The sequence below is a fragment of the Taeniopygia guttata genome, chromosome 15 (assembly GCF_048771995.1).
Source record: "Taeniopygia guttata chromosome 15, bTaeGut7.mat, whole genome shotgun sequence".
In the NCBI taxonomy this organism is placed as follows: Eukaryota; Metazoa; Chordata; class Aves; order Passeriformes; family Estrildidae; genus Taeniopygia; species Taeniopygia guttata.
The window spans coordinates 13466057-13490050 of record NC_133040.1 but is presented as its reverse complement, the minus strand read 5'-3'; the positions used below and the strand labels follow the sequence as shown (position 1 = coordinate 13490050).

Here is a 23994-nt window from a genome sequence, read left to right as displayed (position 1 = left end):
GGTCTCTTCTTCCTGGCCCTTCTTCAGAAGGAGCAAACACATCCAAATTAATGGATTCTTTCTTTCTCCCACCACAGCTACCCTGGCGCACCTGTGGCTCCCTGCCTGCTTGTGCTGGCTGCACTGGATGGAGGAAAGCCTGGAACACTGCCCTGGACCAAGGAGGGAGGAAGACAGGACTTCCCAAGGTGCAGCTACAGCAATGATTATTTGCTAGAGGGACTTCTTCACCCCACCTCAGGCTCCCCACCAGAAGGAGCAGCTCGATCAGAGCAGTCCCTTCATGCCTGCACAGCTCCTCCGAGTGTCCCGTGCCAGGGTTTGCTGGGAAGATGGGATTGAACAATCCTCAGTCTCTGACTCGGTCAGAGCTGCCCAGGAGTTCCCAACGGTCCCCAAGTGCTGATTGCCTGCTGACCTTAATTACATCCATGACATTTCTCAATCAAGGGTTCAACATGTTCCTTCAGGAACATTCTGCCCATCTGCACTCCCATTTTGCCTTCAATCAACTTATTTATTTGTTTAAACTAGTTGATGACCACTAAGCTCTAAAATTCAAAATAGATGTTATCATTCTCAAGTGAGGACCAACAAGATAAACGAATCTCAGCAATAAGGAATTTGGTGCTACAGACATAACAGCAGAGTGAAAAAACACAATTTCAGAGTGTCTGTGGTCCAGTTCCTCAGCAGGGTACCAGGTCAGTGCCAGGCTGACATCTGAGCACCACATGGCTGTAAGATGGTTATTTCAACCCTGAAATAAACTTGTTACAACTGCTAATCCCCTGCACCTCTGAAGGCACTGAGCTGAGCTCCTCAGCAGCATTGTTCCTGTCCTTCTTTCACAACCACCTTGGCTTCAGTGCCTTAGAGCTCCTGCTGAAACCAATGAAAAATCTGGAGTGCTGTGCAACTACATCTGTAATCTGAGCTCAGTTATAAGTAATCCACAACTTTCAAAGTTCTTCCATTCCTGGTGCAGAGCCCACAAATATCAGAGTGAAGGTTCATGTTGTCACGTTGAAGTTAATATTCCACAATTTCAAATTTTCCTTTGTGACTAATCTCTTTCAATTTCTTTCTCTGAATATTAGAATAAAAGTGATTTTTCATCTCAGCAGATTTCTGCCTTTGGAGATCACCTCCAGCTGGCACACAGTAGAACAGTGACTGAATTAATCTAACCTGTTTTGAGTAAAGATCAATAAATAAAATGGAGAATTCACAGCTTGTTCTCCAGAACTTTCTTGCATTTCCATGCTCTCAGCTCCCTAGAAATTACACCCACCTGACAGTCTGTGCCACAAATGTCTAACAGTTCATCAGCACCCCTGATCTCAGTATTTCAAATGTTCAAAAGACAGCACCAGGAAATGCAAGATACCCTACAGTTTTGTTCCTATCAATGGCTCACTGAAACAAAATGGAATCCAAGTGGGACACTGAAATTCCTCTCAAGCCAGGTGCATGAATTAGTAACACAGCTCTGCAGTGCTAAGGAATATTGAGAATGGAGCAGGGCATCCCTGGACACAAGGAGCACAGGGAACGTGTGACGGTGGGACAGGGGCTGGAGCAGTGCCAGCAGGAAGGAGGACAGGGCCAGAGGAGCTGCAGGGATGGACCCTGCTGCATTCCACAGCTGGAAAAAGCCACAGCTAACCAGGTGAAGGAACAAAGACGAGGACTTAAGCAAGAAGATCCCTGTTGGAATTCAGCAGAACTCAGGAAGAAGTCGCCATCCTTGACAGAGTCAGCCCCGAGCTAAGCCCTGGCCACCAGCAGTGCCCACCCCAGCTGCCCAGTGAGGAAGGTCACTTGTTTTCTTTGTATGGACCCCCTGAGGATCCTGTGCACTCCAGCTGGGAACAGCAAACTCTAAAGAACTGCAAAGGCACATTAATGGAAGCTTATGCCCTTTTATTTTTTTTTTTTCTTTGTTGAGCAGAAGGAAAATCAATGTGAAGGGGAGCTGAGAGAGGCAGAGCACTTATCCCACTGAGCTGCTCCCAAGAGCTCATGGATTTCCTCACAAGGGCTCTCCTTGGGCATGCTCTCCCAGGACTGAAGCTGCTGCACACGTACTGGTGTGTATTGTAGCTCTTTATCACTGTCAGCATCGCCCTTTTTTAGATTTTCAAATTGTTTCTGTGCATCTGCCTGCCTTTCTGCAGGGGCTGGCAGAACTGTGCACCCTGGCTTTGCTGGCTGCTGTAGGAAAGGCTGTGAAGGTGCCCTTGGAGGGGGTCTCTGCTTCTTGCTGCTCCCCTGAGAGCTGCATTTATCTGTACCCTGGGGAGAGAGGGCAATGATACTTGCCACAGGAGAAGGGAAGTATAAAACACCCAGAGAATTACCATGAAAAATTAATTCCCTTTTTTTTAGATGAAAAAAAAATCTACAGTTTTCAGGCAGTTAATTTCCAATAACTTATTTCCATTCTTTATGAAAAGCAGAGCCTTTTGGGTAAAAATATAAATTTTTTTCCCAGAATCTAGAGAAAAAGAAACATTCTTTCAAAAACAGTGTTCATACAAAAAAAAATTTGATCCATTTAAATTTGTTTGGCCACAGATGTATTATAGCTGTGGAAACAGAACCGTTCAAATGTGGGCAATTGCATACTCCCACTCTTTTTTACTTGTTTTATATTATCTGTGCACTGCATTTAGGAAAAGATTAAACTGTACAAAAGTTCAAGATCAGATATAACATCACAGCAACAATCTCTTGGAGCATTGGCATCTGGTGTTCCAAGGGGTGATTTAAATGGACCCTTTGAACCCTGGCTCATGAATTTCTGAACATGGTGAACAAACACAAGTATGTGCTCAAAATCCACAGCATTTTAACATTTGCTTAAGAGGATTCCAAGGACACCTGAGAGACGTTTCCAATTGTCACGTTGGTTCAGTAGGCTTCACTTAGCTAATGTTTTGGGAATTTGTGACTGCTGGCACAGCTCAAATGCCAGGAATTCTGTCTTAGCCTGACTCTTCATGTCAATTATATAACAATTCTTTTCACTAGTTAAAAAAAAATACTACCACAAGAAAATCCTAAATGGTCAATTTAAAGGAAATGTCTTGGACAAAGATTTGGGATGAGATTTTCCTTTAATCATAAAGGGGGAAACAAAGCTGTGGAAAAACATTCTGCACAAAGTCTGTGGATGTAAATGCACCAGACCAAAAATGTAAGGAGAGAGAAACTATTGAAAATGGAGCTGTGAAAGGACTGTGAGGAACTGGAAGGTCCATTCACGACCAGCCTTTCCTGGTTATGTGTTTCAGACCCCTTAAGGAAAACTTGATTCCAAAGAATTCTATATGAAATATCTTTGATCTCTAATCACTAATATCGCATCATACTAAAACTTATTGCAGGATCCCATTAATCATCACAATCCTAAATCTGTTTAGATGAAAGCTGGGCCTTTCAGAACTATTCCCCAGTGGAGAACCAACGAATCTTTCAGTGGCATTTAATTGCTGGCTGTCCTCTTTAATCCTGGCTAATTCCCTGAATGCTGCTCTTTAAAACAGGGTTAATAATAGCACATTTCTCCCAAGATACTTCTGTCTTACAAGACGGGAGGTCTTGAGGCACAGCTGCATTTTATTATCAGCCTGAAGAGTTCCTAGAAAAATTATATTTGGAAACCAGATGGGGTCATTAGGTGCTTTACAAGTAATAAAGATAATGGTGGTTAGATGGAAACTGGATGGCCTGAGGAAGCCAACCCCCCTTCAAGTGCTCAGACTGACACAGAGGGCTGGGGTATTAATAAAGCTCTCTGGATAACACCACAGAAGCAAGAAACAAATCCAAGTTGGGTATAAATGAGCCCAGTTTCAGTCACTTACGTGGTGTGAGGATGTAACGGATGTATTTATGCCTCATTTTGAACAGAGTTACTGCTTTGCTGAGTCTCACCTTCAGGGGCACCACTTGCATCAGGATGGCGAAGTTGGTGAGGTGGTTGCAGAGGCACACGGAGTAGTTGAGGTCCCCACTCTCACGCACACAGCCCTCGTCAGACCAAACACCAGTCCCATTGCTGCAAAGCACAAAAGGCAGAGTGTCATCTCAGGACAAGCCAGAATTCCCTGTGCTCTGCCAGCCTTGGGGCGCAGTGGGGACACAGGAGCCTCAGGGACCACGGGTCACCCACCCACTGACTGACAGGAACTATTTCTTTCTCATTTTTTTCTGGGTCCTGCAGATTGACTGAGTGATCTGTACTCCTCCCAGTGCTTGGTTTAAAGATAGGTATTACCTCATACTCCTGCCCTTCAGGACCTCCTTGAGCTCTCAGAGAGACTGTTGTAGGTCAGAAACCAAATTAAGTACTGTGCACTAGGGAATAAACCCATCCTGGCACAAGGAAGCTCATCTGGAAGGACAGATTTCATATTTGAGCTTGTATCCCTCCAAAGCCCCCAGGGCCCCAGCCCCAGTGGAGAGCAGTACAGGAACAACGCCCCAGCCATATTCATTTGCTTCATTAAAACCTGCTTCTAATTTCTCCTCATTTGTGAGTAACCATAACAACGAGTAACTGCCAACAGCTGGGGCAGCTCAACACAGGTGAAACAAAACTTCAGTAAAACAATAGCGTGACCTTCCCAAGTGCAAGGTGTTCAGGAGGGATCACAGCATCCCAGACCATTGCTACATCAATTAGGCTTACACTGTTACAGCTCAAAACCTGCTAATGCCCATGAAATGAAATATTCAGTATTTGTACTCTTTCTCAATGAGTTCACTAAGAGCAGCGTATTTCAAAACAAAAAAAACTAAATGTATTCAGTGCTAAAAAAAAAAAAAAACAAAAGCTACTGCTTTTCCACAGCTCTTATTTTCTGAGTGAAATTTGAGGTGATTTTTTATTTCCCTTTAATTCTACTTTGCATTCAAGATGGATCATTGCATTATGTTTATCCATTCCATGAATTGGCCAAAATTCACAGCTCTGAAATACAGATTTCCCACACTGCTGTGGCACAGGGTCAGTGAAAACAAAGGCTGTGCTGGAGCTCTGCCACCCTGAAAGACCCGAGCACCTGCCCAAGTGGACACACACTCATGAAACAAGACAAGCACGATTTGTATCAGTCTGCAACTTTGATTACAAAGTGTTTCCAGCGCCCAATTGCCACCCCAGGGTCTGTGAATACCAAGTTTCCTATCTCTGGTAAGAAGAAACAATCAGATTGGGGTTTTTGTGAGCCAGTGGTTCCATTTCTTTAATTATTTCCATGAATGAAAGGAAGCAAGAAGAATATAGATAATACCCAGCATCTCAAAGAAAGTGTAATGTAGTAAAACCAGGTTAAAGAATTTGGAATTATGCAACATACCTGTAATCCAGAAATGCACAGTAAAGATGAACTCTGTTACTTTTATTTAGTGCTTGGCTGTATTGTCTGGGCGTCTGCAAGAAAAAAAATATAAACCCTGAAGGAATGTTTAAAAAGGCCTAAATTCCTCTATTCACTACTTCACGTTCTCATTGCTACAATAATTTCAACAGACTGATTATAGATTAACACAGCAGAACTGGCAGCAAAATTGTTCAGTCCTCATTTCTTCAACATAAGCTCCAAACATGCAAAGACTGGTACTCAGTCTTAATTTTACACACTGGGATTAAACCTGTAGCACTCTGAGTGAGAAATCTGTGCCTCCTTTAAGCAAATAGCAAAGCAGGATCACTACTGTACATAAGCACAAATACATCTGTTAATTTTTGCAGGATTGGGACATCATTCTTCAGTATACACTTGGCTTCTTTGGATTTTGTTCCTCGTTTGTTCTCACTGAGCAATAAAAATGTCACGTTTGACGATTAATAACTCTGAAATATGTGCATTGCAATGACCAACTCCCAGACATTTTCTTTCCACAACAGCAATTATTTTAAAACATACATTCAAACTGAAAAAGCCATGCCATAATTCAAGATTTTATTTTAGCACACCTCAGCATTATAATCACATAATTTCTATCTTCCATAAACAGGTTTAGCAACTAAGTCAATCTCCTGTATTCCAGAAGCTTTGAGATCCCATTCTCCGCTCTGTTAAGTGAACTTGATGATAAAATTATTCAAATTATATTGGAGTGAAGTAATAGTTTGTTACAGATAAAATTATTCAAACTAGAAGATTTCCAGTGTTTGTTCAACCCTTTCTAATACATAAATCCCTAAAGTCCATATTATGTGGACCCTGCCTTATGGCAATTTTTTAATTACAAGAGTCTTCTACATAAAAAAATCACTGGTGAATTAACAGCTCTCAGATTATTGCAACACAATTCTGCTGTGAAGACCAAAGATAACCAAGTTTTGCTTTCCTGGTTTTAAGGAATGAACCTTAAAACCCCAACACCTCATCCTGCTGAAACTCAACCAAGTACAAGGAGTCCCTGATGCAATTTTCCTTCTCCTGTCCCAGGAGCCCAGCCCGGAGTGTCAGGCACCAGGTAGCACCGGTCCCTCCTGGCTGGAGATAACCCAGAATTTCTGCCCAGCCAGGGCTCCCAGGATTGCCCCACGCCTCAGGCAGCTGTGCTGCAGATAAGGACATTCCCTGCTCAGCCCATCTCTGTACAACATCAACGGAATTTTCTTATCTGCCAGAGCACAGCCCTGGCCCAGGTTTGCAGCTCCTTGCCTCACCCTGTTTTCCTGGGGATTTTTGTCATGGGCTGGTGCTGCAGGTGGGGGGCTGGTGAGAGAGGGCTGTCACTGCCACCCCAGGACTGTCCCTTAGATCTGTCACCCCGGGACTGTCCCTGCCCTTCCCCTCTGGCTCTGGGGACACCCTGGAGCCTTTTCCTGAAGGGAGCAAGTGAAAGAGTCTGCAGCTGCCTTGTAGTACAAATTATTTCACTTCTATGACAGGCAGTGCTAAAAAACCATAGAGAGACAGAAAGATCTGCTGCAATAACAGCAAAGATGGAACAATAACTGCCATTTCTGATTAGTGAGATTTCTCTAGATAAATCTGGATTCTAATACACTAAATGGAAAGGGCACCTCAGGGTCAGGTTGGAAGAAGACATGGCACTGCAGTCGTGTATCTTTTACACAAATAAATCCCAGATGTATGTTTTACCCTCAATTAAATTTCTCTGGCAAGGGACAAGTCCTTGTTTTTGTCCATCTTAACTCTAAACACAGATGTCACTCATTAGACCATGAACCATACAGGCCTCACTGTCCAGAGCTGTGTATGTACTCAGACGGAGAAAGAATAAGTAAATAATAATAATGAAAAATAGATAAATAGATTAAAGAATGGAAAAGAAGGGTCTATCCTAATTTGCCTTTGTATTTCTCTTAAAGAATCTGTCCCATGTTTTATCACCCATTATGTAATCTCCACAAGGCTGCATAAAATACTAATCCTCAGAGACTTCACTGAAGTTCTGTGGCAGAACTTCATCAGGATAGAGAGCCCCCAACATGTAAGAAACTGGCTGCAGAGGAATAAACTCCCTCTGATCTTCAACAGCTCTACTTCAAAGTATTCTCTAATCTATGAAGAAGTAACTGACTGTACCTCAATATTGCACTTTTAAAGTTAAACTGTGTGTGACAGCTTATATGTGACTTGGATCCTGTAGAACTGAGGATATTGATTTAATGACATTGATAACAGAAAGCTTAAAATACAAGTAGGCTTTTACACGAAAAGATTAAGTCACTTGAGTGTTTATTAAAAGCCTGTGAAAGGACAGTTGATGAAGCTTTCAGGGGAGGGAAAGTAGCAGCACACTGAGTAATCCAGGATCTGTGCATGTGCCCTCCCTAATCCAAATTCTTCACATCATTCCTTCTGCACAGAGAGGGCACATGCAGCTTCTCCAAAAAAGAATTGCATTGAAAGAGGAAAGGAACCTCTTGGCACAGGAGCAGGGCAAGGTCAGTGCCTGTCTTGGGGAGCCTGTGCCCTGAGGAAGGACAGGCTGGACTCGGGGTCTGAGGGCCTTTTCCAGCCCCAGTAATTCCCTGCTGGCTCCCTGTCTGTGCTCCCAGCACGCAGCCCTGGCAGTGAGCACCTCTCTCCGTGAGCAGGGCACACAAACACACCCCAGAACTGAGGGATGCTCTCAGGGGATGTGTATGGATGTGTGCTGGGAGCCCAGCCTCGCTGGGAGCCAGGCACAAAAGCACACCCCAGAACTGAGGGATGCTCTCAGGGGATGTGTATGGATGTGTGCTGGGAGCCCAGCCTCGCTGGGAGCCAGACAGAAAAGTACACCCCAGAACTGGGGGATGCTCTCAGGGGATGTGTATGGATCTGTGCTGGGAGCCCAGCCTCACTGGGAGCCAGGCAGTAAAGCACACCCCAGAACTGGGGGATGCTCTCAGGGGATGTGTGCTGGGAGCCCAGCCTCGCTGGGAGCCAGGCACCAGCCAGCTGAGAGGAAGAGGAGGCCAGGAAAGGGGGTGTGGGCTGAAAGGGCTGCTGGAAACCCTCAGGAAAACCTACTGCAGGAAATGTCAGGAACACAATTGCAGAAGAAAAACAGGCAGCCAGCTGCTGCTGGGAAGGCTTGCCAAGGAAGAGGAGCCAAGCAGAGGGTGGGGTGAACCTTTATGAGATTAGCTTGTCTCTCCTCTCCTCCCCTGGATTTAAAAAGCAAATATTTAGGCACATAGTGGTGGCCACCAGGAGTGGAGGGTGTGCACCTTCTTTCTCCAGTGTGAAAAGGACGAACCTTTGGGTCAGGGCTGTCACTGACCTAAACTCAGCAGCTCCAAGCCCAAAGTGTTCCTCTCATTCAAAGCAGTTGACAATTTACCCCTTTGAGTTCAATTTGGAGTCCACTTGTCTCTGTTTCCTCACTTCCATATTTTTATGTGCATATGGTTCAAAACAAATTTTGATTCTGGTTCATGGATTAAATTACAGACTAAAATGATGCATCTAATTTAAGGATTTCCTGTCCTCACAGTGGCAATCTGACTGTTAGCGTGACCTATTCAGGCTCACAAGGTTTATTGACTTTCTTTTCCATCTATTTCTCCTAATTACCTAGAAGATTAAAACTTTAGAGTACATTCATCTACTCAGTTACCTGGAAAAAGACAGACAGAAAGAATAATTACCCCTGTCTGTGGTGGCTATATTGGCTGTTTTCTTCCAAGCTGTGAGAAAACTGCATTGCAACAGATTTGGGGCTTAGATCAGCCAACTATTTTAATTTAGAGTCCATTTGACTGATTCACCCTAAGATGTAACTAGCATATGTAATGAAAAAAACATTGCAAATTGCACAGAAAGGAATTTAGGTTATGAATAGGGAATTAAGAGTGTGTTATGGATAAAAGCCAGACCTTCAGTTGTTTCATTGTTGTGAACAGAGCTGTGCCAACATACACTTTCTGAAGCAATGAACACAACACTTTCCAACAGGAAAGTTTGCTGAATGTATTTCCTAATGGGACAATCAGTTAAAAAACTGCATGAAATCACAAAGGGTGGGAAACTGTGACAGACTGCAATATAAAATTAAAAACTAGTGAAGTATTAGAGGTTATAAAGTCATCTGAAATAGGAGAAGGTTGCCACATGGATTGGCTTTGATTATTTCTTTGCCTGAGGCTAAAAATAGTTGACATATCAATCTCCTGCAAAAATAGCATTAATCAAATATTTCACCAATATCCTTCCCCAGCTCTCAGAGTTGTCTATTTAACAGCTGCTGTACTGGGCAAGCAGTGTGAGAACAAAAGAGTAATGAAAAGACCCATGAGCACCAGACTGAAAAATATCTTGGCTGCTCTACCAGATATCATTTCTATAAGAGAGAGGAAGGAGGAGGGAATGGATGAGGAAATTGTCCTGGTGCTTTCTTTTTTAATTATGGAGCATAGCAAAAAAAAATTACTGCTGTCAAATATGTAGAACATCAGAAGGACTTGCTATTTTTCTGCTACTAAGTCCACATCCATTTGAATAAAAATGCCATTCTCTTAACAAGATCCCATCTTTTTTACAGCACTGAACAAGGGGCTTCGTGCAGCAGCTGCCAAGCCAACATCTGAGCACTTGCAGATGTCAGGGAGGGCTGCCAGGCCCTGCCCTGTGTCACTCCCTCACTTATGATCTGTCCCTTGGCGCTTGTCTTGCTTCAGCTGGCGCCTTTCTGCATTTCAGGTCACCTGCCTACAGCACAGGCAGGCGAATGCCACTGCTGAAAGAGCAGCAGCTCTTCTCTCTGGGTTTGGTGCTTAACAGCAGTAAAGCCAGTTCTTCCCAAACTGCTCAGGGAAGCTGCAATTTTGGCAACAGAAACGGTCTGCAAGCCTTGAGTTAAAGTTAGAAACTCCCTAAATGCACATGCACGGCTCCAGGTGGCTTTTTACAGCTCCAGATTCCCACCCTAGCAGAGGAGTTGCACTGATGGAACCCCTCTGGCACTGAGCTCAGGGTCAGTTGGTTGTGGGTTGTGCAGCTTGCTGGGCAGCGACGAGGAGCTGCAAGCCAGAACTCTTCTAGTTTGGAAGCCAGGACTATTTAAGATGCAGCACTGCAGTGTAAACCCATGCCAAACAGCCACTGACTGCAGTCTGGATTAATAACACTCACAATATTGTTGTAAATCACGGTAATAAAGGAGAGCACAGAAAGGTTAAAAAATAGCTCCAGAAAGGAGCAGGTTCATTTGCATTGGAGATGCATGGAACTGCCTTGGATGGAAGATGTGCACAAACAGAAGCTGCAGGATAAGGACCTTTGAAATTCAATTTGGTGAGCAACTGGGTTACATCAGTAAATATTTGATGTTTAAAAAATTTAAATGCCAGTCAGGGAGAAGCAGAGCTCAGCATGGCAGCCTTTCCTTACGTAAGCACCAACAGACACAGAACTAACTGATGATCTGTATGAAAAGCTGCCTTAGTGCTTAAGTGAAAACATTTTTCATGTTCCTTAAAGCACACCTATATACCAAAGAACGAAGAGGTAAAAATATTAATATTGTCTCTCAAGATGTAGTCTCATTTACATAATTAGCAATATAGCAGTCTGAGAGTTTTGATATGTCCTTACAGTTAAACAGTTATATCCATATGTAAGAGAAAAATTCCATGTACAGATGCACCTAAACCTGTATGGAAGGATGGGCTGAGGGCAGGGCTGAGCCGATGGCACTGAGGCAGCCTTGCCTCCACCTTTCAGCAAGTCAATCCAGACGGGAGAGCAGGGCAGCACCAGTTTCCTTCCTGGGTGTTACTAACAGAGTTTGTGCAGAGCCAGAACCTCAAACCTGGGACCCTGCCCACTGCCTTCAGGCACAGCCCCCAGCCAGACACTGCCTCTCCAAAGTTAATGAACCAGCCTGGCTCCAAAGAGATCTCATTTAATCTGAGTGATTAAAAATGCAACTGATTCCACCCAAGGTGCCCATCTTGAGGAAATTTCTCATTGCCTAAAAGGCCTTATTCTGATTTAATGTAATGCACAGCCCTGCAGAGCAGCTCTTCTTTTTGCCCGTGTCCACTCAGCTCAGGGCTCCAGAACATCTCATGGCCCAGAAGAAGAAACCCAGTGTGATTGTCAGGGCTCAAAAAGAGTTTTTCAGACTGGCAAATAAATAAAAGAAGGAAATCTCTTTTTTTCAATGGCAGATCCACCTGGAGATCCCTGAGGGGCCCTAAACACAGACCCCCGTGGGCCCTTCTCCTATAACCAAGAGCTAATTTCTGTCTTTCATGCTCTGAGCTCTTCTAGGACATCTGCAGGCAGTCCTGGAGCATGGATGAGCAAAGCTGCAAGTCCCAGCACACCCGGGCTCAGCCTGGAGGCGTCTCCTGCCAAGGCTGCCCCTACAGCAGCTGCCTCTGCTGCCCACTGCCCTGGCCCAGGGCTGGGCTGCTTCCTGCTGCTTCTGCCCCCCAGGCTCCTCAAAGCACTATTTCCAGTGCAAGCAAAGCCACCCTTCCAAAGCTGTCTGCAATCCACCCGCCAGCCCTGCCAAGTCCTGCTCACACATGCTGCTAGAAGCTTACAGCAATTTTTGGATAGATTAATCAAGTATCATTTCAGCTTTTCCCCACCCGCCTTACAAGCACAATGATGCAATAGATTTTGTGATAATGCAGATACAAATCCGTGATAACTTTCCAAAACTGCTTAATGAAATAGATGATGTGTCTTTGTTAAGGTTCTTTGTTTTCTATTCTGTGCCTTTTTCTGCTACTCTGCGTTATTACATTAAAAATGTGTTGCTTTTCTAAGACAAGAAGCAGGCATGCCTCCTATGCACCCTTTCTTAATCTACTGTTTTTCTTAACTCATGTGAAAGTATTCCCAAAGGAAAACAACTGGTCTGACTGATGCAGAAAAAGCTATTTATAAAAGGACACGTTCTCTAATCCAACAGAACAATGAAAGAAGCAGATGAATATTCCTCTCCCCCATTCACCTGTAGTATCGACAAAAGCAGAAATGTTTTCCCTTGCCATACAACTCTGCAGGCCCTGCAGAGAGCTCTGTGACAGGAAACATTGTCGAGGTAAGGACAGCAGCTGTGACAGGGACCAGAAGCAGGCATAAACCAAATCCCTTCAAGGGATGCACACAGGAGAATCCTTTTAAAAACACTTTTCCTATTAGGCAGTATTTACACAATTCGTAGTTTCCAAAACATTGCCTGGTCTTTTCCTCCTGATGGCTTTTTATAATTTTTTTGTAAGAAAAGAAACATCTGCATCAGACAACACCCATTCAGGACAGGCAGCATTCCAGTTGTGATTCCCAGTCCCGATGTTACTGAGGCAGAGAATTCAAGCGAGGAACAAGAAGCTGGGGCAACTCAGCCCCAGCTGGGCAGGAGCTGGGCACTGCCCTGAGCCCCAGCACCCAGGGTGGGCAGGCACCCAGGGTGGGCAGGCACCCAGGGTGGGCAGGCACCCGGATCCCAGCCCACACACACCTGGAGTTTTGATAACCAGGTTTCACCAGGTTTCAGGTGGAACTGAAACCCCAGAGAACACAGGTTTGCTACCTGCAAATAACAAGCTTCAGTGACAGCAAGGAGCTGTGCTGAATTCAAAGCACAGCTTAAAAACCCAGCAGCAATGGCAAGTCTCACCGGCCCTTCTTGGTTTCAGCTGTACTCACTTCTTTGCCAAGCCAGAAATGAAATCTGAGTTAGCAAACATCTGTTTCCTGCAAGAGTGAAAGTCATAATTAAGAAGACTCAATCCATATTTATTATGGAGGAGGCTTTAGAGACCTTTTAGGCAATTTTTTCACACAACAGGCACACTGTAGTTATCCCAAGATACACTTCCAAGTGAAGAAACAGTATGTATGGCCTTTTCTAAACATATTTTTAAAAAGCACAAAGATCCCCTAATTCTCCTCCACAAAGACTGAACAGAATCTGGGCCCTTCTCTTTGAAGAGCACAAGGACTTTGACAGCCTGGAGCAGTGAAACATTAAAATTTCACTTAGACTGCATGATAATAAGAGGGATAATGAACTGTTTATGGAATATTTGGGAATAGTGCATTCATCTTCTTTATAAAGCTGCAATCCCCGGCCCTTCACCTCCAGGGACACAGCTGGCTTCTGGGAAGAGGCAACCTCGGGAGCAGGGGGTGTCTGCTGTGGCCAAAGCCCCACGCAGCAGGAGCAGGATGGGGGCAGCAGCTGGAGGGGCTGGGGCTGCTCCGGGGATCCTCCAGGGATGCTCCGGGGATCCTCCAGGGATGCTCCGGGGATCCTCCAGGGATGCTCTGGGGATACTCCGGGGCTGCTCCGGGGATACTCTGGGGATGCTCCGGGGATACTCCGGGGCTGGTCCGGAGATGGTCTGAGGATGCTCCAGGGTTGCTCTGGAGATGTTCAGGGGATGCTCCGGGAATGCTCCGGGGCCGTTCCCAGGACATCTTTTAAAGGGAGTTTTGAAGACAAGATTTAATGAAAGCTTTAGGAGGAGTTTTAATAGCTCACGTCAGAAACAGAGTACCAGGCTTAATGGCAAAAATATTTACCACTCAGTAGTTTGTTGTGGATATATTTTTTTAGGACTGGATTTATATGTTAGCATTTTCCATTCTCATTAAACCCCGGCTACGCGAATGTCGCCTCTGAAAGGCAGTGCCTCACATTCTTTGTGAATTATTTGTGGCAGCCTTTGTTCTATATTGACCCTTTCAGCCCTTACACCCCTTGACTAGCTGCTAATCGGCGTTTATCCTTCCCCTGCCTCTGCTAATCTCCCGGGAGCGGGTGGGACGGGCGGTCAATGGGAGCGATGGAGCAGAAATAGTGACAGAGCACAATAAACATTCCGGAGCGGTGCCACAGCTCACGACAAAGGCTTGCAAAGGAGCCAGCGCTCACTCCTTCCACGATAAGACTGCTGTAACCAGACTGGAAAATATTACAGAATCTTATGCTTGCTTAAGGACAAGATATTCAGGCCCGCTAGGTGAGATAAGGGAATGTTTATTTTGTGTAATCATAAAGTCACTTGGATTCAGGACATTCGGTTTTATTCCCCAATTCTCTTTTCCCATGTGATTTACCACAGGTTGTTTCCCGTCTCTACGTCCCACTACACATGCATTAGCCAGGGATTTCCTCGGGAACGGAGCAGAGCCGGCTCCCGGACCCTGCGGGGCACAGGGGGACCCGAGCCGGGCATTCCCGGGGAGCAGCTCCAGGAGCCTCCGCTGTCAAAACAGCTTAGAAACTGCTGTGGAATGGTTGGTAGTTGTTCAGCACTGCTCGTTTGGTGATGGTAAAAGGGGTTTAAAGGGGCGGTTGTCAGAAATACGGTTCTCAATGTACCACAATACACCTAAATAAAGTGCAACACCCCCAGCGAAACGAGCCAGCCCGGACAGAACCGTCATGGGCCAATCGAGCCCTTAAAGGAAGGATCCGAACAGAAACCAATCCAAACGGACAAAAAACAGGATAAAAAGGGGCTTCTGACCCACGGCACCCGTGCCGCCCCGCCTGGGACATCGGGGACACCGCTGCTCAGAGAACCCGGCCCTGGCACCGCAGCATCCTCGACGGGATGCTCCTGCTCCTGCTTCAGGCCTTCCTTTTTACTGCAGTAGTGCTGAAATCGCTTTTAGTGCCGGGCCTGTGCTCCCGTTTGTAACACCCGCCGTGCCCGGCCCCGGGGGCTTCTCCCCAGCCCTGCCCGGCCCCGGCCGGGGACACCCCACCTCTGCTCCGCTCGAGCAGCTCCAGCCAACAGCCAGCCAGAGAGAACGGGCCGAAAACAGACGGTAACCCCACAAAACCGCAGCTTTTCCCTCGCTGTAATAACTTACAGCTGCTGCCCGAAGCACAGTCAATAAATAAAGCAAAGGAGAGCGGGGCTGACCTGTACAGACACAGCGCCCAGCTGGGTCTGGAGTTAATCCTCATCGAGAGATAAAACCTCTCCTCTGCAATGCCTCCAGAGCCGCAAAGAGCTGTAACACACCCTCTTGCAGGATCGTTGCTTAGATCTTAGCACCTCATTAGGATATTACACTCTCCTGAGCAGACCTTTCAATGGTTTCCATTACTGCTTTTTTAAATTTCTTTTTTCTTTTCGCTGTAGGAAAAGAAAAGCCCTCTCTTGAGAACATTTACATTTTTTCCCTCCGATTTGAATATTTTCTCCCATTCCTTCACGTTTGCCAAACATGAGCCGTCTTTTAGTCTGTTGCATGAATGGGGATGAAATTCACACAACTATTTCGTGTCATATTTCATTCACAGGAACATCAGGGTGCCAGAACTATTTGATGTGTGCATCAACCACATCCAACAAATTGAGAACCAGCCTGGAATTAGGCCTGGAGCATTAACTCCAGCTACAAAGTTGAGCAATGTGAGACTAAGCCACGGAGTTGATTTTTCAGATGAGAAAACAGGAGTGAGTGAAACTCTGTGCACATCCCCAGGCAGAGCACAGCTCATCCCTCCATGGGGGTGCCAGGGAGGGGGAAAATCCCAAAACCCCTCCATAGGGATGGCACGGATGGGGGCAAACCCCAGGTCTCTCCACAGGGATGGCAGGAATGGGGGCAAACCCCCAAACAGGGATGGCAAACCCCCAAACCCCACAGGGATGGCTGCTGCGGGCTGGTTCCTGCAGCCAGGTCACAGATGCCACACGAAGGCATCTCCTGCTGTGAAATGTGAGCACTCCTCAGTTACTCAGCTCCCAGCCCTGCTGGCCCAGAGCTCAGCTTTTCCAAGATTCCTGAAATCAGCGCGGGTCCCTCTGCACACTGATCTAATGGTCTGAGGAATGTGGGCAGCAGAGCTTTGCAAAGTCTCCAAACTCGCTTGTGTGTTAGTCAGTGCAACAATTCTAGATGGGCAAAGAATGGGAAATTATTTCTCCCTTCAGAGGCAGCACTGCCAGGCTCCTTCTCTCTGCTGCACTTCAGGGAAACCTCACCTCATGGCAAGCTGGGTTTTTAAGCACCTGGTCAGGATGCAGGAGTTACACAATGTACCTGAGTGTGACGTTCCTGTCAGCTCCTGGGGCAAGCCACACCATTGGTGTCTTTCCTTGTCTTGCTTCTTCTTTCAGAAAAATATATCATGCAAATAGTAGAAATGCTTTTAGAGCTAATAAAACCATAATCGTATGTAAACAGAAATGGCTGAGTGCACAGTTTAATTTACTGAGAAGATTCTACAGAGCATCAGAAAAGTCACAGAGCGAAAATGCGAAGCCTTCAGCAAACTGCTGCGTGCCAGGGGCTTTGCAGGGCTCAGAGCACCCTGCTGCTCCTGCTCAGCCCACGGGAAACTGCCAGTGACTCCACGGGCACCAGGCACAGTGCTGCTGCTGTGAATGATCGGGGTTATTCAAAGCAAGACAGTCCATTTTTAGGAACACAGTGTCTCCCAGCATGGCAGCAGCTCTTCCAGCGTCATCTGAGCGTGCGCTCGGGGTGTTTTATGCTACAGAGTTTGAAGATTTCTTTCTTTTGCTAAACATGTTAATTTTAGAAACATTCTTGCTAGTGTTCATGGGAATATTTCCAATGGGACAGCACTTCCAATTAAGACCTCTTTATAAATAATAAGTGGCTGACAGCCTAGAAAATAAATGCATTTTTTAAATAAAGAGATGATGGCTAACTGGTCACAGGGTGATATACAATCCAAATAAGTCAAGAGATTCCTTCCAACCATGACTTACAACTTCAGAACCTTTTTAGTACCCTCATAACCAAAAATGGCACATGCTGTGCATATCCACCCTGTGCTCACATCACCCACTGCTTACTCTGAGCGACATAAAAGGTGCTCATTAAAAAAATCCCAGGTCATTTCTTGAACAGATCAGAGGCTCTTGCACAAACTCTTGCAGTAAGTAATTCAAAATCAAGTATTTCTAAAACTGAGGAAAGGGGCAAGCCAGCCTTCCCCAGAGCAGCATTTGGGTTCTCTGCAGCACAGCAAATTACAGGGGCACGCAGGCAATGCGGGGCCCTGGCCTGCCCTGCACACAAAAGGCTTTGCTGCACTCACAGCACTCAGACACCCCCACAAATTCACCTGCTGGGGCCCTCAGCACCGTGGGGACAGCCCAGGCTGTGCCCTGCATTAATCACAGCTTTAAAGCACTGCAGTCAAACAGCCCAGAGCATCAACACAGAGAAAAGAAATAGAATTTAACGGCAATCTTCTGGTTTATGGCCAGCCTCTCATTATGGTCTCCCCATGCGACAAAATCAAAAAGCAGAAGAGCCTGAGGAGAGGGACAGAGAGCTGGGAAGAGAAAGCACAGCCCTTTCTTCCTCTGGGACTCAGCCATGCACACGAGGAGTCCCTCACCTCTCCCAGAGTACTGCAGAGAGGATTTCAAGGAATGAAAGAAAATAAAACTTTTAAAGGTACCAAAATCCTATCTGAAATATTATTTACCAACAGAATTATCCCTGCTGCCTCTTCAAACCGTGTTGTCCTCCCCTCTGGTGCTACCCAGTACACGTTGGGTATATTTTAAGTGGGATGCACCCAGTGCCCACAGTGGAGGGCAAACAGCAGCTCAGGGAATCCTCTAAGCACCCCACCAGGACTTCACTAGCATAGTCAGGTCTCTTATATCTTTTTTACACACCAATGCTTCATTTTTGCCTATTTTCCACCAGCAAAATATTGATCCAACCCAGCTTTTTCTGGAGATTTGTTCCTACTTCTCTTCCCATGAGTTGCCTTGGCAAAATCCCCCAGTTCTTCCCACATTCAGCCTCAGCAGAGCAGGAGGAGCAGCAAAGCCCAAAGGCCACAGCCGGTGAGGTGGGTCAGGCTGCTCCAGGGATCTCTTACCTCTGAGTCTCTACCCAGAAAACAACTATTGACCATTTGCTCACTAAGGCAGCTCTTTATGACTTCTGACATCATCTTTAATCTCTTTATGTTGCACTGGAGCCATCAGGAGCTCCAGGGAGGGCTCAGCAGGGCCTGGGACCGAGCTGTAACATAAACCCTGTGTCTGTATGTCACCTGAACCTGCCTAGGAACTTCATTGCTAAACTCAAGGCTTGATCACAAACCCACTTAAGCCAGCTAGGCTTTCCCTGGATTTGAAGGAGTTTTGGACCATTGTCTGGATTACAGAGCCAGCAAAATTCCTTATTAACGCCCTCAGAGACTTCAGACTCCCCTAGACTTCATTACTAGAAGGGGCTGCCAGCCCAAAGGCTTTTCAGCACCAGAATGCTTTACAGCATGGAGATGGGGTCCTGCACAAAGCTACATTTTGGGTTTTTCCCAGGTCACAGGGTTTTCCAGCATTTGGGGTTCGACTGGCTCAGGTCCAGGTGACCCCAGTGCTTACAAACCTCAGTGCTGGAAGGAGCGGCTGTGAAGGGAATGCTGAGAGAGGAGCAGAGGCTGTGCAGAGCTCTGGTGACGAACTCCTGTCTCCACTGGAAGCAGGAGCTCCTCTGCTGAGTGTGCAATGGCTCAGCTCAGTGCAGAGGCTTCAAATGCTCTCCAGCAAGCTGCAAATTCCTCCTCAAGAAAAAGCAGACTGGTTTTGGGAGGGGGATACAGCTGGAACCCATGGCACAGACTCAGGAGTGGGAAGGGCCCTTGCATGCAGCAGCTGCTTTTCTTTCAGCATTCCCTTCCACAAACTGCCCCTTGAACACAGAAGTTCACATTTGTAAGCCCTGGGGGACAGGGCTCCAGCTTGTGGCCTTAGAATACACTTTTCTTAGAAGGTCAGTTGACAAAAGCAAAGGAAAATTATTTTTCCCCCGTACTCCTTGAGGTCACAAAACTCCTTGGGAGAACACCTCAAGGTGTTAAGCTGAAACAGGGTGGATATTATTCAAAGCAATCAACTGTTATCTAATTCTAACCTCATATATTTACAGTGCTTCTTTTGCTCTGCTCTCAAGCTGCAACACAAAATGTGTTTGGGCAGAGCTCGGCTGCAAGCTGAGACTTGCTCTGGACAGTGCCAGCAGGATTCTGGCTGTGGCTGGAAATCACACAGACTCATGGATGAACACAGGAGGGTCTCCAAAAACACATTTTCTTCACACAACAAACTCTTTTCAACGAGATTAAGTTATACTCCAGTTTATCTGACAGTGGGAAGGATTGTGTCCACAACAGATCCACAGCTGCAGATGTGGAGTGCACAGTCCGTGCTCAGCCCAGCCAGAAGCCTGATGAAACTTAAATGGGAGATCTGGACAGTTTTCTCACACACATACAGTGAAGAAGAAGAAATCACAGGCATGCCTGCCCATGAAACTTTTTTGTGCTGCGAAGTTACCCATTTCTGAGTTGACTGCTTCTTATTTTTCCTGAAATTTTGCAAGAAACAAGCATTGCTCCTCACATTTTGTTTCTACGTAGAGGGAATGGTATTGTTTGTTCTGCTTTTCCTTTTCCCGTGTAATATAGGACTGAAAAAATAAAATGCCACAAAATTCTAAGAAAAAAATATCCAAAAGTCTTAATTTTCCACACCATTTCCCTGAAGAAATCACTGAGCGATCAAAAAATTGTCCCCTAATTTTGAGCAAGAGGACTGCGACATTCTCAAGGCACTTTGATGTTTCTCCCCTGGGTGCTCAGGCTCTGTGTAGTGAAGAACACTTAGCCAAACTGAGCCATGCCAGGCGTGGCATCTCCTCTCCAGAGGACAGGAGGTGTCCGGGGGTCCCTGCCCAGCCCAGCCCGGGTGGCTGCAGGCTCAGGATGGCTCAGCAGGCTCCTGGAGCACAGGTAACGCTGCAGGGCTGTTTGTTTGTCACCCACAGCTCCAAGGACACACTCGGATTTTGCACATTTCCCTGAGGACAAATAAAGCAGCCACTCTAGCCAGGCTTTTCCCCGTTCCCAGTGGAGGGAGATTTTGGTGCCAAGAGCAGTGGGGGCACAAATTCACCTGACCCACAAGATCAGTCCCGCTGGGCGATGACTTCCTGAGATTTGCATTAGAAAGAAATAAAAGTTATAAATAAAAGAGAAACAATGCTTTTGGGTTTTCTTTGTTGTCTGTTGTATCTGGCACTCTGGGTATGTTTTTTTTAGTTCTAGCACCTGACAAAGCCTGAAGCCAACAATGACATTTATTTATCTGTGTCTTAGTGATGCAAAAGTTTCTAAAGGTCTTGTTTTCATTTTACAGAGAAAAAGAGAGGGAAGGGAAACAACTTTGTTTTGAGATGGTTTTTAGTATTTCAGCTTTTAACTTTGAGAACAACTTCAAGGCCAAACTGAGACACCTAAAATACAGAGCTTCTAAAGACAATGCTGACAGCCTATAAACTGTAAAAGTTATGGAGAACCCTGTAATAGTAATAATAATATCTTTCATTTATATACAGTGATTTTTCTCCCAAAACATGTCATAAATCCTAAGTCAAACAATCTCATCTGTGTCAGTAAAAAGGACTAAAATAACAAGTATTGTAAACTCCTGGATTGGAGAAGGGTTCCACCCCAGTTCAGCTGCTCCTCAGGACTTTGAGCTCAAGCAAACAAGGCATTTTATCCGTCTCACCCGGGCACTGCAGCCTCTCCTGAGAGCTGCTCTGAGCGCCAGGAGGGCAGAGGGCTCGGCAGGGCCAGATGTTGGGGAGCCCCAGAGATTTCCAGGGGTCCCAGGTCTGGGCAGCCCCCGAGGGCTCCAGAGGGGGAGATTCCCTCCCGAGGGCTGGGGGGACCAGGCACTGCTCCGAAAACACGCAGGCTCTTCATCTGGGTAGGGCATGGAGGGAAAGAGAAAAAGGAGAGCAATTTCTCCAGCAGAAACTAGGGGAGCAGTGGCTTTTCTAGGGTCTGTCTCTTTTTGTGAACAAAAGTAATTTATACTCAAATTCAGCAACACCCTTAAAAAACCGCAGGTAAACAAAAAAAAAAAAAAAAAAGAGAATTCTGACAGAGGAACATCCACACTTCTGTTTCAGCGTTAGAGCAAAAGCAAAGAGCCTGTGAGGAGTTCCATGGAAGGAGATGAAGCACCTGAAGTGCCCCAGAGCAGCAGAACCTGCAGGTTCCTGAGAGCTGCTGGGGACAAAGACCCTCTGGTGGCTCAGCTTGGTCCTGTTTAAAACTGGAGCAGCATATCACAGGAAAGGGAAAAAAAGAAGAGTGGCAGAAAGATGAACTCTCCCAAAACCAGATAATTTCCAGTCTTTCTTCTTATTTTAGCTTTAGAAAGCTGAGAAAACAGGGACACGCCTCCAAAACCACAGGGTTTGCTGAGAGCTCATCTGACTCCTGGCACCCAAAGTGCATCTTTTCCCAGCTCCTGGGAGCGCAGGAGCTTCACCCAAAGCCTGCTTGCCCCACCAGAAATGCCACATGAAAAGCTCTTCCCACAGCCTTTAACTCCAGTGCAGACACAAAGCCAGCCCTTGCACTGCATTGTTAGCTAACAACATCTTCTGAATTTCATGAAAACGTCGGAAGTGTTTGGTTCAGAGATTGAGCAACGGTTTAAATTGTTTTCCTTTTTGTTAGTTTTATTCCAATTTCATACACTCTTACAGTGTCAGGACTGAAGAAATTGCCTTATTCCACAAAACCTTCAGAGGTTTCTGGAAGAAATTGCTTTAAACTTTACCCTTATAATTTAACTTGCTGGCCAAATCTTTTTTTTACTTTAGAGTTTTCTCAGTATACGTTTTTTCTGTATCTCTCCCAGCTTTCCATAAACCAGCCATTTGTCTGTCAGCTTTTTCCTGCTCTCAGTGTTCTGATCATACAACATAATTTTCTCAGACTAAATACTTTAATTTAAACAGATACCTACTGAAGAGGGGTCTTGTACAGCATTGAGATTTTATAAAAATCAGGAATAATCAGAAATTTAAAGGCCAGATTAAGAAAAAGGAAAGACAGAAAAAGAATCATATTTACAGGACTGAAAATAACCAATTCTTGTAAAGGCAGCAGTGCCCTTGTCTGGTGATTGTTCTGTGTGAAGGCCAGCCCAAGTGCTCACAGCTGCAGAGTGCAGGGCCACAGAAAGTCAGAAAGTCAGGCCCGTGTCCTAAAGCCAGTGTAAGAAAGCCAAACCCCTCTGAATTCAGCATTTTTTACAGCAGTCTGCACTCCCTGGGAAATGGGACCCGGGCGCTCCATCCATCCCCTGCCAGCAGAAGGGAAAAAGGGGATTTGGGGAAGGGAACTGGGCACTGCCAGGAAATGGGGCAGGGGCCTGATGGGACCCTCTCAGCAAATCCAGGGTGGCCAGGTCACTGGCACAATAATTCCAGAGAGTTTGAGGAAGGCAAATCTCACTGTGAAAAGGCCACAGGTGCTGTGACTGATTTACACAGATCCAGCTCTAACTCCCACCAGTGTAAACCACAACCCTGGGGGGTTTGTCAGAAGCTATTTCAGATTAGCCAAATGGCATCTCACAATTGATTATTTCTCAAAAATGTAGAATGTGAAATGAGCATCTCTTATTTCTTATTTTAAAAAAAAATCTCCCTTTTTTCAATCAATCTGGATCATTCAGTCTACTTGAAAAGGCAAATTACAGCTTGATTGTAGGGTAATTATTCTGGTGGAGATCACTTGAATGACTGCACTGTACTCTTTGACAGGCAGTTGCTGTTATTTGAACACTGATGTTATTTAATTAAAGGATGAAAAATATCTCGGGTGCTTCACAACAACAACTCACTGCCATGAACAAAAATGCACAAGTGCAGAGTTTATATTTTGAAAAATAAATTCTCTCCTCCCAGAAATGTTACATCTAAGGAAAAGTAATACAGAACTCATTAGCAAGAGCTCATTACGAAGACTGTGAATGATGCTGTGGGTTATTATAATCAGATTAGTATAATAATCTATTTAATCCAGCTGCATGACAATTCTGTACAGATTATTTTGAGTACTTCAGCTGGCTCTGCTAAACCCACTGAAATATTCTTCTAATTACACTGACTAGTGTTAACTTAAAATGAAAATGTTTACTGTGTTAAAAATAACCCTTTCAGCATTTAGGGAAAAAAAAAATCTTCTTGTTTATATTTATATTCTCATCCTTCACATTTTGAGTCATGTCTCAAGATCAACTAAAGAAGGTCTTATTGTGGTGCCGGTGATATAAATCCTTGGAGTTTATGCCAATAGTTTTATTTGTGATATTTTATTGGAACCGACACTTTTTTGGACACTATTCACACTATGACTTATGAGTTTAATTTGGTTTCATTTGTTTTGCTGTTTAAAATAAATTAAGAGCAGGGCCTGGGGGATTTATTGTCCCTCATGATCCTTATTTACGAATATTGTGCAATGTGAATTCAGGATTTTAGTTGCTATTCCGTTATGCCACCTTGCCTCACCATGGCCTGATCTCGCTGGGATGGGTCCATTTCTGTCCTGGCAGCTGGAGCAGGGCTGTGCTTTGGGCTCAGATAAGAATAAAGGTGACTTCAGTTATCTCTTTTTTTTGTGGATAAATAAGGCTGATGATCATCCAGACAGAGAGAACATCAC

At 45.3% G+C, this 23994-nt stretch overlaps 1 protein-coding gene across 2 annotated transcripts in view; it reads right to left on the bottom strand.

Moving 5' to 3' along the window:
- Positions 1-23994, bottom strand: part of ADGRD1 (adhesion G protein-coupled receptor D1) — a 117658-nt gene that overhangs the window by 51811 nt on the left and 41853 nt on the right. For both annotated transcript variants that reach the window (XM_012577935.5, XM_030285668.4), the window contains 2 exons: positions 5370-5443; positions 3943-4066 (listed from right to left, as the gene is read on the bottom strand). In XM_012577935.5, coding sequence (XP_012433389.5) covers positions 3943-4066; positions 5370-5443 — 198 coding nt within the window. The remainder of the gene's footprint in view (positions 1-3942; positions 4067-5369; positions 5444-23994) is intronic.